Consider the following 15,756-nt stretch of genomic DNA (forward strand, 5'->3'; position numbering starts at 1 on the left):
TTGGCCCAATCCAGGCTCTTTTCACCTTCTTATCATATTAACACTTCAGCCAGGGGACTTCCCCATATATTTTCCTGGTAATTAGCCTAGGCTGGTCACTTAGAGCAGGGGTCAGCAAGGTTTACCAGCCGGTTCACTCCAGCGGAGATCCCATAAGCGCGTGCGCCTGGAATTTCCGGTGTCTGCGCAAGTGCAGATGCAATTTCCGGTGCCGCAGAAGCGAGTCCCCACACCGCGCAGTGCCAGTTTAGCACAGCGAGCGGGGACTCGCTGAGCGGTCGGCTCGGTTTGGGGGTGGGTCATGGGCTGGTTTAACGACCCCTGTGGGCCACTTGTGGCCGATGGGCCTTCGGTTGCTGACCCCTGATTTAGAGGGCCCCTGCCTGCCTCTTCTGTTGCAAAACTCCAGTCTATGTAGGTGCAGGAAACTTCACAGCTTTTGGCTCACAGTTGTCAGATGAGGCATGTAGACAAATGTCCTTCCTCGCTGAGGAGGGGGCCATTACCCCCAAGCTCTGCCTCCACAGCTGGAGAATCCTGCCTGGATCCTGCCTGCAGGTTTCCCTTGGGCACACCTGTTTGCAACTATGAGAACAGGATGCTGGACCAGATGTGCCATGGGCCTGATCCAGCAGCAGGCTCTTCTGATGTTCTCTGGTGTAGACGATCTCCAGCCCGTCCTGCTTTCTGCCTCGCTCTCCTCCGCTGGCCGTGCCTCTGACCACAGCCTCCTGGCGGCAAGGTATCTCACCCAGCTGCCGCTTCCCTCACCTTTAAGTCCTTTTAATTACTGCTCCCACCAGCTGCTGCAGAAGAGCTAAATGGAAACCGCCACCCATTTAACACAAGCATGCCCCCCTGTGAAACGGGATGGCTAGGCACCGCCCTCCGCTGGCCTGCTCCCGGGGAGGTGGGCTTGCTCTCCCCTTCCCAATCTCCAGCCTGCTTCCGCCTGCCTTCCTCGACTTCGCACCCCTCCTCGCCCTTGCCGAATGCAGCCTCCTCCGCAGCTCTCTCTGCCTGGAGACGGATTCATCTCCCTTTGTGGCTGAAGTGCAAAGAGACTCTGCCACCCTAATGGGCAGGTATTTATTGCCGGGCTCCCCCTTCAATCAGGCTAGCAGCGGGAAGGGCCCCTCCCGCTGGCTCAGGCACAGCAGAGGACAGTGAGTCTGCCGTAGGCCAAACAGCATCCCTTTGCGGGGATAAATGGCTTTTCTTTTACACTGTTGATGAAGAGCGAAGAGGTCTGTTTGCAGTAAAATGGCACTTTGCACTTCCTCCCGCCTCGCCTGGCGCCTAAGTATTACTCAGCCCTGCACAAGATACAGATTGCAGGATGCTGGGGCCTGCAGCCTGAGAAGCCCTTTGACAGCCCTTAGCGGGAGGAAGGGTCCCCCATTAAAGGCCCCCCAGTTTGCCCCAGTTTCCCACAAGGTGCCTGATGGAGGTGGCCAGGGCAGAGCCTGTTTCACCAGCTGGTGTGCGGTGGCAGCGGGTGCCCCTTGGGGATGGTAGGGCAGAAGACGGGGAGACCTGCCGTAGGTGGTGCCAGGCGGGGCCACCTTATTCCAGCTTTGTCCCCCTCTTCTTCCCTGCTAAATTCCACGAGGGGCAACACAGAGGAGGAGGCTGGCAGACAGGGTAGCTTGAGGCTGGTGGGGCAGTGCCCCCTGCGTGCCTCCTAATGGACCAGCCTCCATGGCAGGGCGAGGGGTGCTTTGACACACTCTCAGCTTCAGCAGATCCACCTCCTGAGCAATTGGGGACTTGACTGTGGGTCTGAGTGAGGCTGTGGGGAATGGGGAAGGGAGCACTCGGCTTTCCTGAGACCCAGATGTCTGCGCCCGTGGCAAAGAGAAGGGGGAGATGTGAGCTTCTGCCTTCCTCGTTCAGGTAGAGCTGCTGTGCCACAGACCTTTGGCTGTCCCCAGTGGCTGTGGATTTGGAGGAATCGGGGTCCTGCCACTTTTGGGTTTCTTCAAACTGTATTGCTCCTTGAGAAGCTCCTTGGGAAGCCTTTCTCTCTGGCTGCCTCTTCCACACCCCAGAGATCGGCAGGCCAGGCAAGGTGGGCATCTCTCTCCCTGCCCTTCTTTTCTAAATAACCTTTGTTGTTGTTGAGTCGTTTAGTCGTGTCCGACTCTTCATGACCCCCTGGACCTGAGCACGCCAGGCCCTCCTGTCTTCCACTGCCTCCCTCATCCTGGTCTCTTCGAGAACACTGTCCCACCATCTCGTCCTCCGTCGTCCCCTTCTCCTTGGGCCCTCCATCTTCCCCAACATCAGGGTCTTTTCCAGGGAGTCTTCTCTTCCCATGAGGTGGCCAAAGTCTTGGAGCCTCAGCTTCAGGATCTGTCCTTCCAGTGAGCACTCAGGGCTGATTTCCTTCAGAATGGAGAGGTTGGATCTTCTTGCAGTCCATGGGACTCTCAAGAGTCTCCTCCAACACCATAATTCAAAAGCATCCATTCTTCAGCAATCAGCCTTCTTGATGGTCCAGCTCTCACTTCCATACATCACTACTGGAATTAACCTTAGGAAGACCCTTTTCTCACCTGCTTCCCCCCCCCCTGCTGCCTGCACCATTACATGAGGATCATGTGAGAAGCAGCCCCTCTTGGGAGGTGTCTTGGGGGTCTGGCTCCCTTTAGTGACCCTTGCCTGAATCCTTCCTTGCTTCCTAGGAGGATGATGTGAGGACTAATTAATTCACGTCAGTAAAGTGTTGTTTGAGTGCATTTTTATTATCTTGTCACTTTCAGAACTTGACTCCATTAGGTTGCATGCTATTTTACATTGGAGTAAACCCATTGGTTCCGGCAGGGCTCTTCTCCCTGGGACTACAAGAGAGTCAGATACTGCAGGGGAGATGGGGGCTGGGTGCCATGCTGCAGTTCCCACCCCGGGTATTCCAAGTCCCGATGTCTCTTGAGTCAGCTACACTTGTCCAAATCTGCTGAATTGCTGGTTTAGGGTGCTAAAATTTAGGGTGCTAAAGCAGTCACCCAGAGGCCAATTTAACTGCAGTCAGGTCCGCTCAGTGGGACTTACTTCTGAGTAGACATGCCTAGGATTCCACTGCTCAGAGGACTTTTTGGAAGAGTGCAGTGGGTCATTCTTGAAAAGTGTTGTGCCATTTGGAGTGATGTGATTGTATTCTCTGTTATCTGAATACAAAATAATACAATCGTAGAATCGTACAGTTGGAAAGGACCACGAGGGCCATCTGGTTCCACTCAGCGTGGGGCTCAAACCCACAACCCTGAGATTAGGAGTGTCATGCTCTGCTATTTGAGCTGGCAGGTGCCAGGGTGCCCTTGCACTTTATACATCCATTGATGCAAAGTACCATAGATTCTGGCGTATATGATGACTTTTTAACCCCGGAAAACCCTCTAAAAAGTCGGGGGTCGTCTTATACGCCGGGTATGGGTTTGCTGGGCAGCGGCAGTGGGCGGCAGGCTGCACTCCGCACCAGGAGGAAGCCGCCCAGCGAAGCCGGCTTAGCATCGCTGGGCAGCTTCCTCCCGGCGCAGAGCCCGTCGCCCACTGCCGCTGCCCAGTGAAGCTGCCGCGTATGACTCGCCGTATAAGTCGACCCCCCAAATTGGCAGCTGCCAATTTGGGGGGTCGTCTTATACGCCCAGCCGCCTAATATGCCTGAATCTATGGTACTCACCTAGAATGTGTTTTTTAATTCTTGGAATTTTAACAAGAACCTCACACAGAAATCCTCACCTGGCGGGAGGGGTGGATGCGTCGCTCGGTTCTGCCCCCCCCCCATAAATCCTGGCTATGCCCATGGGCAGCCTGTCCCACATTTCTCTTGTTTTAATTAAACTTTAATCTGTTTGATTGAGCGTCAAAGGGTGGGCTTTTGTGGGGAAAGCTCTGGGCAAAACACAACAATGCTTGAACACGGAACTTTTAAGCGTGGACCTGTGCCTGCAAAGGGCAGGGCAAAACCTAAGCGTGGATAAGCTCTTGGTTGCTGGGTGGGGTTGCAAGCGCTGCTCAGGTGGCCCCCATCTTGCCAGGGACCACCACCCATCTCGTGTTTTGGAAAATGGTGGGATGTTCAGGAAACTCGTTCTTCGGTTTCCACAGTGAATTTGTTCAGAGGCAAACTGGGTTGTGGATTCTTGGCCTTGCATCCTGTGACATTTGTTTTGCATGTGCACCGACTCTGCAGGCTCCTGGGCTCACCTGACTGATTCCCCCCCTAACAAGCAACATTAATTATGTTCTTTTGTATTTCTAGCTTTGGAAAGCACAAAAAATTAAACAGGTAACCCACTCTTTGCTTCTCTTTTATCGTGCTGCTGCTGCCTTTTTGCCTTCCTGCAAAAGTGGCGAGTGCTGCTTGTCCTTGTCTGTTTGGCTGACTGCTCTGTTTGCCCAACGGGGTGCCTGGCCTTTCCTTGCCCTGGGAGCTGCCCTTGGCTTCCCTTTTCCATTAGGGTCAAGGAGGAGTCGCTGCAGGGGCCCCAGACCAAGAGAGAGGCAATGCATGGTTTCCAAGCCCATGGGGATGCTGATGGGGGGGGGGGAATAGGCCCAATTGCAGGTAGGCGTGATGCTCCTGCTAAATCCAACAAAGGGTAAAGCAGCCTAGAGGATTCTCCAGGTGTACCCCCTCTTTAGGGGACGCGGGTGGTGCTGTGGGTTAAACCACAGAGCCTAGGACTTGCCGATTGTATGGTTGGCGGTTCGAATCCCCGCGGCGGGGTGAGCTCCAGTTGCTCGGTCCTAGCTCCTGCCAACCTAGCAGTTCGAAAGCACATCAAAGTGCAAGTAGATAAATAGGTACCGCTCCGGCGGGAAGGTAAACGGCATTTCCGTGCACTGCTCTGGTTCTCCAGAAGCAGCTTAGTCATGCTTGCCACATGACCCGGAAGCTGTCTGTGGACAAACGCCGGCTCCCTTGGCCTATAGAGCGAGATGAGCGCTGCAACCCCAGAGTCGTCCGCGACTGGACCTAATGGTCAGGGGTACTTTTACCTTTACCCACTCTTTAGGTACCCCAACGTGTTGATCAGTTAATTGTCTTCTCATTTACAACAACTTTGCCTGTAAATCAAATAAGCGTGGACCTCCCCAGATGGAGTTTCTGCCTTCTAAAAGTCCTTCATTGCTGCATAGTTTCTGAGGCAGGCTGGGCTCTGCTTGTCCCGTTTTAAGCCAAAGGAGATTGGTTCTTAATTTCTAAAAGGAGAGGCTGGTGTGAGGTGCTGGGGGGGGGGGAGCAGGCAGTGGGGGGTCCTTGCCTGACTGTGGCCCCTTCCCTCTCACCCCGGATCCTTGGGGACTGGCAGTGGTTGCTTATTGGCAAAGGAAGGATATTCTGTGCATGCTCAAAAGCCTTCCCTTTTTCATAATTATGCCATATATTCCAGGGATGGGGGGGGGGGGGAAACCCACAGTTGGAAGGGAAACCCTTGGTAACTCTGGAGTGCAATCATAGTCAAAACTTCAGCAAAGGTCTTTTTCTCACATAATAGACCCTCTGTCGCACTTACATAGTCCGACTGAATCGGGGGAATAAAAATAATAAAATAAATTAATAATAATAATAATAATATTTTTTAATTTATACCCCGCCCTTCCCGGTTCAAAAACCGGGCTCAGGGCGGCTGACAACAAATTTAAAACACTTAATTGTAAAAGCAGCATAAATTCCAGTATAAAAACATGAATAACAATAAAATTCAAAATTCTTTATTGGTTTTTTGTTTTTCAAATACCACCTCCTCTTGTGGCTTGAGAGCGTTTAGCTGGGGGCGGGGACAATGTGCATGGGGGGCAGCTTTTCAGTGCTAGCCAGACCTGCTTGCGGTTTGTGCCTTTTGAATGTATATGGGGGGGGTCGGGGGGGTTATAAAGGAGGTCATGGAGGCAGGAGAAAAAGTACAGCTGTCAACATGTCACCAAGGACCACCTCTCTCTCGCAGGACAAAAACCCTCTGCCCCCCATCATCCCTGGGGTTGTAGGCAACTCACTTGCACCACGGCTGGGAGGGCAGGACTGGGGATGGCACCCCCTCTTCCTCTGTACCTTCACTGTGTCTGATTTCTTGTAGGCCATCATCCATCCGGACACTAACGAGACGATTTTCATGCCTTTCAGAATGTCAGGTATGGCCCAACCTCGTAAAGAAGCTCCTTGGATGCATCATGTTCCCCAACCCTCCCCCCCCAAGCAATCCTTAAACAAAAATATATTGTACTGCTCTTTGGATTCCCCCATTTTTATTTTAGGATGCCAAAAAGGCTTTTGTGGGTCTGCAAGCCCCTCACAATTAAAATAAAAACTTTTAAAATTATATATGTACTGTGTGTGTGTGTGTGTGTGTGTGTGTGTGTACACCTACCAACTGCTCTCATAGCTTCCCTACTTTGGTACTGGGCTACCAGAATTTGTCAATTTAAATTAAACATTAAAAAAAATCTTTGTGCTGAGCGTTCCTGCAGGCCCCCTGCTTCCTGCTGTGCTTCTGCAATTTCCGCTGGCTTTTGTGGCCCCTGAGCCCCCTCCAGATTCATTTTTGCATTGCTTTAGGAAGAATAGGGAGCCTCTGCCTTATGAGAGGAAGGGCAACAGGAAGGTCTCTCTTAGGAAGATCCAGATGTGGAGCAGCAAAAACAACAAGGGGCCCAGTTGGTTAGAGCGTGGTGTTGATAACGCCAAGGTTGCAGGTTCGATCCCCGTGTGGGACAGATGCCTCTTCTGGATGATCCTCAGGATCCCTTCCAACTTGACAATTCTGTGATTCTTGCGGCACATTAAAGACTAGGAAATTCATTTTGGCATAAGCTCTCGTGGATTCAAGCCCACTTTGTCAGACGCGAAAGTGATGAAGTGGACTTCAGCCCACAAAACCTTATGCTGCAATAAATTTGTTAGTCTTAAAGATGCTGAGAGTCACTTTGTTGTCTTAAGATGGTACTGGCCATCTTTCCTTTTAAAGGACTTGCATTAAAACAAATGATGTTTCTTTTCTTTTCAAAATTCCTGCCTGATAGGCTGGGGGTGCCTTCTTCACTCACACACCGGAGGGGTTTTTTTTTAATTGATTGATTTGACAAGTTAATTGGTTAAATATTGCAGCCCTGCTTAAAGGAATAACTGAGACAAAGCTTCCCAAAAGTGTTTGGGTGGACCTTACCTGCTCGGCAGCCTCGTGGCTGAGCCCCGGCAGTTTTCTTTCTCCCCCAGAGCCAAGCGCTGCATTGAGTGCGTGACCAGCTGGGATTGGCTTGCAAGAGCCACCGCAAATAGCAGCTCCCTCGATTCAGACTCTTGCCTCCCCACTGGCATTGCATCCCTCAGGGAGGAACGTAGTTTTGCTCATGGCACGTCAGATTTAACTCCTCTGCAAGTGTTCACACATGTGATGAGACCTGTGGTATCCTTGCCTCTAGCCTGAGTACCTTACGTATTTTAAGATTTTTATTTTGCCATTTTATGTTGTGAACCACCCTGAGATCTACAGGGGAAGAGTGGCGTACAAATAATAATAGTAGCAGTAGCATCCCCTCCTACATTTCTCCAGTGAAAATAGGGACATCCCATTCCATTATGATAATTTTCCTATTTATACCCCACACATCTTACGGGGTTGCCCCAGCCACTCTGGGCAGCTTCCAACATACAGGGTTGCTTTCAGATGGCTCAGGGGTTGCATAACTCCATGCCCCCCAACATTTCTCCCATGGAAACAGGGACGTCCTAAGGAAAAGCGGGACATTCCGGGATCAAATCATAAACCGGGACGGCTGCTCTAAATCAGGGATGTCCCTGGAAAATAAAAACTCTTGGAGGGTCTGTAGTAGTAGTGGTAATAATAATAATAATAATAATAATAATAATAATAATAATAATGTCAGAGTTCAGTAGCAAAGGATGGTGGGCAGAATCCTAATGTCACCTGAGACACAGGAAAAACACAGACACAGTTCTGGACAGGATTGAGGTTTGATGAGGCCCTCAGCTACTGAAGGTAATGGGACCCTTTATATGTCCAGCTGCCTTTTGACAACAACAAATTGTCGCTGTTTTTTTGTGTTGTATATATGCTATATAGTCATTTACAGACCTAAGAGGTATCTCAAGCCATTTGCACATGTTGCCATGCTACCAGTCCATGCAGAATGTCGGCACCCTATATATAGAAAGGAGCGAACCAGTGATTCCTGCCAACCCAGCAGTTCGAAAGCACGTCAAAGTGCAAGTAGATAAATAGGTACCGCTCCGGCGGGAAGGTAAACGGAGTTTCCGTGCGCTGCTCTGGTTCACCAGAGACAGCTTAGTCATGCTGGCCACATGACCCGGAAGCTGTATGCCGGCTCCCTCAGTCAGTAAAGCGAGATGAGCGCAACAACCCCAGAGTCGGCCACGACTGGACCTAATGGTCAGGGGTCCCTTTACCTTTTTTTTAAATCAGTGATATTTTAGGGAGCAGGCTAGCAGGCAGAGGCCCATGGCTTACATCATAGGAGCCTACACAACACAAAACACATTTGTTTTTTATCTTTTTTTTGGAAATGTACATCCAGTTTTTTCCCCTTTAATTTTTTGGTGGCCCCCAAGAGAGTGGGGCCCTAAGCTATACCTTGTTGAGCTTATATGTAAACCTGGCACTGGGTCTGGGGGAGGGGGAGGTCTTTTGTCTCTTTGCTCTGCTCTGCATCTGAGGTATCACTTGCACTAGACTATAAACCTATTTTGGGGTGATGGAGTCTCTCTCTGTATATACTAAAATATGTCCCCCTCCCCCTTCTTCCTGTAGGTTACATTCCTTTTGGGACACCTATTGTGAGTATTTTTGCATCTTCTTGCTCCAACTGTGCTTGGCTTTCGTGTTTGGTGCAAAGTACCCTGTTGGCCTTTCCATGGGACACTCAACATGATGCTCCTCTGCTGGCACTGGGGGGGGGGGGGGAGGAAGGAGATGGAACGGCCCACCTTGGGTTGGGTTCAGCCTGGCAAGAATCCACTTCCTTTCTCTCTGCCACGCTCTGCTTTCGTTCCTCTCGCCACCCAGCAAAGGCTTCTCCATCTGCCTGAAGCTCTGAATGAAGGAATAAAGCTGTTAGAAGTACAATACAAGGGACATTTCCCCCTTGGCTGAAGTCAATGGGGTGATGCAAGTGGGGCAAAATGTGGGGTCTGGATGGCAGAATTTGAGGTTCAGAAGTGGATGCCATTTCTGGACATCAGGGTGCGCCTTTTGTCTTAGGGAGGGATGGAAGAGGCTCAGTCTGATCCAGAAATATTTCTTCTTAATGAGAAGCCCTCCTGGCCTGAGACCCAGCCTGAATGCCTGAGAATAATTTCTTATGGTGAAGTAAATAGGGAACATCTAACAGAGATGTGAGCAGGGGTCTCCTCAGCGTCCTAAGACGGATTGGTCTTGTTCCCTTAAGAATATAAAGAAGAGCCTATTGGATCAGACCATGGCTAGGCAAACTAAGGCCAGATCCAGCCCAGTTGCCTCCAAATCCGGCCTGTGGATGGTCTGGGAATCAGCGTGTTTTTACATGTGTAGAATGTGCCCTTTTACAGTCATACCTCGGGTTAAAGTTGCTTCAGGTTGAGCGTTTTCAGGTTGCGCTCTGCGGTGACCCAGAAGTAACGGAACGGGTTACTTCCGGGTTTCACCACATGCCCAGACGCTCAAAATGACATCACGCGCATGCACAGAAGCGGCGAATCGCAACCCGCGCAGGGCTCCGGAATGGATCCCATTCACATCCCGAGGGACCCCTGTATTTAAAATGCATCTCTGGGTTATATGTGGAGCATAGGAATTCATTCATTTTTTTTGTTCAAAATATAGTCCGGCCCCCCATAGGGTCTGAGGGACAGTGGATCGGCCCCCTGCTGACCCCTGGATCAGCCCCACCTTGTCCAGCATCCTGTTCTCACAGCGGCCAACCCAATGCCTGCGAGAAACCAGGGAGCAGAACCTGAGCAGAACTGGAGTCACACTCTGCCCTCCTGTGTTTTCCAGCAGCCCCTGCATTCAGAAGCCTTGCTGCCTCTGACGGTGAAGGGCAGAGCATAGCCACCCTGGCTAGGAGCCACCCATAGCTCTCTCTCCTCCTCTGTGAATTTGCCCAGTCCTCTTATAAAGCCTTCTGGGTTGGCGGCCATCCCTGCCTGGCGTGGGATTGACAGCCACAGTTTAAAGCATCCTTTTCCCGGAGGTCCCTTGCAGGAACGTCTCTTACGGCTCAGTCATCTATGCCACCCTTAATGCCACCTGAAATCAGCTGCCTCGTCTTCGCTCCCGGCAGAGAGCCTCCTGGCTGCGCTGCCCTTCTGCTCTGTTCTTCCTCAGCTCCCCCTCAGTTATTCTGAGGCTTGAATTCCTCCCATGGATGCATTCTGGGCCACATTGCCGGAGACATATGGCCCTTTCTGTAATGATAGATCTTGAGGGAGGGGCTGGCATGGCTCCCAGCACAGAGAGGGGAAAGGTGTCCTTATTTATGTTTAACATTTGGGTGGTAATCTGTAATTAACTTTGCAAAAAGTTAAACACAAATTTTGAGATAGCGATCAGGTTGACACCAAAATCGGCCCGAATCCAGACCTGTCAGAGATGCTGAGAGCTGTCAGCAGAGCTCAGTTTTGTGAGCTGCAAATGATAAACTGGAACCTCTTGTCATAAAGCAGAAAAGGAAAGGGGGGGGAAAAACCGATGTTCAAATGTTACATTTTAATTTTAACATTTATGCCAATTGATCTGTGAAATGTAGTGACATAATTGGCCGTCTGCTCTCGCAGTCTGAGTCTCAAACTGAGCATACTGGGAAGAAGCGGGTGGCGATGGAGGGAGTGGAACTGGGAACCCCCTTCCCTCTCCCCACGGCGGTGTGGGTCTCCATTGCCTCCACTTCAGGGTGGGCTAAACCAGGGGCGAGCATTTGCCGCCCTCCAGAGGGCTTCGTTTGTAAGCCAAGAGAACTGGTGGCTCCTTGTGCCTGGAGTGTGGGGCCTGGGGCCAGAAGAACCCAGGGAGAAGCATGCAGCTGGATCAGGCCACGGGGGACCCATCTGGTCCAGCCTCCTCCCAGTGGTCAATTAGACGCCCCAAAGGAAGGAAGCCCACAGGCAGGACACGGGCCAGAGGCAGTTGCTGGAAACCTCAAGAGGGGAGAGGGCTCCTGGGCTTGGAGGTTTCGCACAATGGGCAGCTGGTTGGCTTCTGCGAGAACAGGATGCTGGACTGGTTGGCTGGATCCAGCAGGGTTCTTCTCGTGCTCTTGTGATGTATTCCATAGTTGAACAATCTGCCGCTGTGTGAAGCCCTTCTTCCATTGGGATCTCTCCTGGCTCTTCACTGGATAGCCCTGAGTTCTAGTCTTACCCCTTTTCTCCACTGCATCGTGTTAGACTCGTCTGCTGTGTCTCTTCTCACTTGCCCAGCAAGCAGAGGGAGGTCAGGAAGGTGCATCAAGCAGATCCTGGTAGGGAGGAAGGAGACTGGCAGTCAGTCAGGCCGGGCATCTGAAGGTGGCTCTGGGAACAGCCTGGGAAGAGGACCTGGCTGTGTCCTCATCTCGTTCGGGAGCCAGAGCTCTTTGCCCTGGATCTGATAGACCTGTTGGGGAACCGGTTTGATATAATCACCTTGCGGTTGAGGAAGGTTACACACATGCACGGCGGCAGGGATCTTTCACTCTGACCAGCCACACACAGAGGCAGCGACGTGGAAAAGCCCCACCTGTTGAATACCTGCCAGGTAGAAAAGGGTGGGAGACAGGCTCCTCTCCCTTAGGACTACGCCTGGCTTGGAGTGGCCAGGGCTCTTAGGCTCCCCCCCCCCCCCAGATCTATGTCTGTATTTTCAGTCTGACTTCTGTGGGGCTGTGTATCACCTTAATGTTTGTGGCCCATCTTGATCTCCAGGGCAGGTGAGAACAGGAACTTAATGAGCAAACATGTCTGCATCTGCAAAGGAGTTAAGATACATAACATACTGGTGCATCCATTTCTGGAGTAGTGGGGGGTCGGGAACTTCCCAGTTTGCTTTGGTCTCCAGCCTCTCTCGCGCCACCCCAGCCAGTAAGTAGAAATAGAGTTGTGTGTTCCTTGGCAGACTTCTTCCCATAGGGAGAGCACTTGCACCCCATGCGCCTCTTGCAGGCCACCCACTCTCAGTCGCTCTCCCCTCGCCATCCTCACAGCCCCCACCTGCCGGCGGCAGAACCCTCTTACTCCTCTACAGCCTTTCCTGGCTTCCCTCAGACTCCTTCCGGGTCCACCTGTCCCAAACAGAGATTCAATGCACGCTTGGCTTTGTATGGCTTTCTATGGCTTCACGCTTCATGGTGGAGCTTCTTGGCCGCCCTTGGAGAAGGGCAGGTGGGGCGTTGTCAGTTGCTGTTGGGAGAGGCAGTCCCATCCCTCCCCAAATGCCCAACCCCACCCACCGTCTTCCCTGAAATCTCCCCCTTCTCTCTCTCTCTTGCAGGTTGTCGGTCTCCTGCTGCCAAATCAGACGCTGGCATCCACCGTCTTCTGGCAGGTAATGACGACTTGCTGCCTGTCATCCCTGTGCTTGAAAAGCCTCGCTTCTGTTCTTTGCCGCAGCCGAAAACACAAGCAGAATCCCGGCTTTGAGCTTCCTTTTGGCTTGTGGGATGGGGAGGCTGGAGGGAGGCCGTCGTCTTCTGTGTGGGGTGATGGGGGAACGGCCCCTTCGGCAGTGGGCTCTCTTTCAGGGAGAAAATAAGGAGAGCCCTGCTGGATCACACCAATGGCCCGTCTCGTCCACCCTCCTGTTCTCACAGTGCCCACAAGATGCCCATTAAAGGAAACCACAAGCAGGACCCAGGCGCAAGGGCATCTTCCCCTCCTGGCTGCTTCTAGCGACTGGTATTCAGAAGCATTGCTCCCCTGCTCTCACACGTGAGGTCGGTTGTGGGGCAGCACAGCCTGCAGCTGCAAAGGAAGGCTAGGGAGCCCTACTAGTCTATGATTCTGTACAGTTGAGTTGGGTATGTTTAGCCTGGAGAAGAGGAGACCCAGAGGAGATATGACGGCGTCTTCAAATATCTCAAGGGCTGTCCCCTGGAAGATGGAGCAAGCTTGCTTTCTCCTGCTCCGAAGGGTAGGACTCGAACCCATGGCTTCAAGTTCCAAGAAAGGAGATTCCGACGAAACATTAGGAAGAATTTTCTCATGGTGAGAGCCACTTGACCACAGAATGGCTGACCTCAAAGGGGGTGGACTCTTCTTCCTTGGAGGCTTTGAAGCAGTGGCTGGGTGGTCATTTGTCAGAGATGCTTTAGCTGAAATCCCTGCATTGCAGGGGTGGACTAGAGGACCCCCGGGTTCCCTTCCAGCTGTACAGTTCTGTGATTCTGTGAGAGTGGGCTCCTGTTTGTTCCTCTGCTAACACAACCTCTGTCTGGTGCCTTTCAGTTTGGAGCCTGTTCCTTCTGCCTCCAGGGCTTGCTTTCTCTGCTGTTCATCTCTGAGAGGAAGCCTTGCTTGGGGCAGGGAATCGGCAGTGGAACAAACTCTTTAGCTATTATAATCTTAGCAGCAGTTATAACTGGAACATTTTGAATTCTGAACGATTTCTAGGGGCACCAGCTACAGAACGGTTGCCCAGGGGGTGAGCTGCATAGCACACAGGAAGGAAGCCATGGGTCGCTCTCCAGGGAAAGGTCAGCCCCTTCGATGCAGCCAAAATGGACCCATGCCTGCAGTGCAGAGAACCCGAGTCCAAAAGAGCAGGGAGGTTGACCAAGGCTGCTCAAAGGTTATTCCCTGCCTTCCCCTGGTGTTTGCTCTCGTGAATGGTCTAGGCCTTTTACCACAGATCCTGCCCTTAGTGCCAGATTTCTCTATAGTTATGGCATGCAAGATGGGAGAGCCCTCAGCATAAATTACATTTCTGCCTAAAGACGTGAGGACCACGAAGGAAGGGTGAGCATCTTGATGGGGGCAGGAAATCTCTTGGGATGCCTTGGGAACTCTGGAGGTTGTTCCTTGGGAGAAATAAAAAACATTGGATTCTCAATGCAAAAGATCTTTCTTAGCACACCTACCTGTCTGTGTCCCAACACCCTCAAAGGGTCCAAGCAGGTCTGCATTCCAGACACCTGTGGATAGCAGGTAGTAAGCATGAAGCGCTGTGTTTCCTTGCACTGGATCGAGTGTCCTGGTGATCTTCCCTTTCCTTTCAACCAGCAAGTTCCTAGTCCTCATGTTGGTGGAGATGGGCTTGGGAGTGTGTGGGCAGTGCCTGGTCAGGTGGGGAAAGTCTTAAGACCTTTTCCTCTCTGTATGAAGAGCCAGGAGCCGAGGAAATCAGACAAACGGATGCAGAATCCGGAGTACCTTTGGTGCAGAGAGTGCCTGGCCTTGGATGTTGCTGCGCGTGGCATTGAGAGTCAAGTAAAGTTAGCAAAAGGAGCATCACGCGTACCTTTGAACTTTTCGCAGGAAGTCTGGAGGAAATGGGGCCTCTGCAGTGAGGGCCTCCTCTTTGGACAGCTTCTTGTTCTGCCCCCACTCTGTAAAGTTTTCCCCGCCATCCTTTTCACTTTTGCTGTCATTGCCCTTCCTCTTCCTCCCCCTCCAGTTTTCTCCCCATCCTCTTCCTCCCTCCTCTCTGACTCCTCTCTGTTTCTCCCCCTCTTCTCTCCTCTCAGCCTCATTTCCCAGGTTCTGCCCAGCAAGTGGAGAGGAACAGAGAGAGAGAGAGCAGTGCAGAGCCAGTTTTTAGGGTGCAGGTTGCAGCCCAGGTCATGTCAGGGCCCCGACGGAGGTAAGCGCCACCCAGAGCAGCTCCGCAGGGGGTGGAGGGGAGCCCCTGAGGCCTTGGCACCGGCAGAAGCTGGGCTGCTCAGGGACACCCCCCACCCCAAAACACACCCACCGGCACATCTTTCCTGGATGTCAGGGGTGAGGGAAGGCCTGCCTTGTCCATTTATTTATTTATTCCAGATACTTCTACATAACACTTAATACCAAAAAGCAGTGCAGTCTGCAAAAGAAGGGCAGAAGAAGATACCAAGCAAGGTCAAAAACCACAAATACAGCAGCACCACCTGAATCAGTGAAATCTGGGGGAGGCAAGAACTTACCAGCCCAGTTTGAGAACTTCTTAAAAGTCCAGTAAAGGAAGAAAGGGGCCGTCAGGTGTCATTTTGAAGCTCATAGCAATGGAGGCTCCCTTCTGAGAAATCATTAGACCGCAATCCTCTGTGTCTCCTCTGAAGGCTCAGGGGGGGAAGGGGGTCAGCCAGGTATCCAGGCCCTTTGTGGTTTGGGGGCTTATATGTCCTCAATACCATCTTAAACGTGGTCCTGTATCAAACTGGCCACCAGTGCAGCTTCTCCAGTCATGGCGAAATGGGTGTTTAGCACTGCAGCCTGCTGAGTTCTGCACTGGACACACCTTCTGGGCCAAGCGTGAGGGCAGCCACACATCATGCGCATTGTGCCGTCGGTTGTGAGTTTATAGGCGCATGAACTGCAGTGGCCAGACTGTCCCTGTCCAGAAAAAAAAGATGTATCAGGCGGGGATTCCTGTGTGCCAGTGAGGGAGTAGATCGTGCTGAGCTGGATGAGACCCTGGTCCGACTCTGGGGGAGAAGGCAGCTTCTGAGATGGCAGGGGTTCCTCTTCAGGTGAATGTGAGGGCAGGGGGCTTTATTGGAGCCCCCGACAGCCACAGTGGGCAAATCTGTGTACAGTGGTACCTTGCGTTACATACACTTCAGGCTACA

The 15,756-nt window shown here is 51.9% G+C and overlaps 1 protein-coding gene and 1 long non-coding RNA gene across 3 annotated transcripts in view; one reads left to right on the plus strand and one right to left on the minus strand.

Annotated features, from left to right (window-relative positions):
- Nucleotides 1-15,756, plus strand: part of SFXN5 (sideroflexin 5) — a 92,053-nt gene that overhangs the window by 30,086 nt on the left and 46,211 nt on the right. Inside the window, exons 4-7 of one of the 2 annotated variants that reach the window (XM_083458996.1) lie at nucleotides 4,265-4,291; nucleotides 6,084-6,138; nucleotides 8,793-8,818; nucleotides 12,486-12,539. In XM_083458996.1, the coding sequence (XP_083315122.1) occupies nucleotides 4,265-4,291; nucleotides 6,084-6,138; nucleotides 8,793-8,818; nucleotides 12,486-12,539 (162 nt within the window). The remainder of the gene's footprint in view (nucleotides 1-4,264; nucleotides 4,292-6,083; nucleotides 6,139-8,792; nucleotides 8,819-12,485; nucleotides 12,540-15,756) is intronic. The other variant, XM_083458997.1, reaches the window with a different exon arrangement.
- Nucleotides 8,893-12,474, minus strand: LOC310686013. The gene is made up of 4 exons (XR_014515638.1): nucleotides 12,210-12,474; nucleotides 11,890-11,962; nucleotides 11,379-11,612; nucleotides 8,893-9,074 (listed from the first exon to the last, which is right to left on the minus strand). It is a non-coding gene; the product is annotated as an uncharacterized lncRNA (long non-coding RNA).

This window comes from Podarcis liolepis (assembly GCF_965112155.1).
Source record: "Podarcis liolepis genome assembly, chromosome: 9".
In the NCBI taxonomy this organism is placed as follows: Eukaryota; Metazoa; Chordata; class Lepidosauria; order Squamata; family Lacertidae; genus Podarcis; species Podarcis liolepis.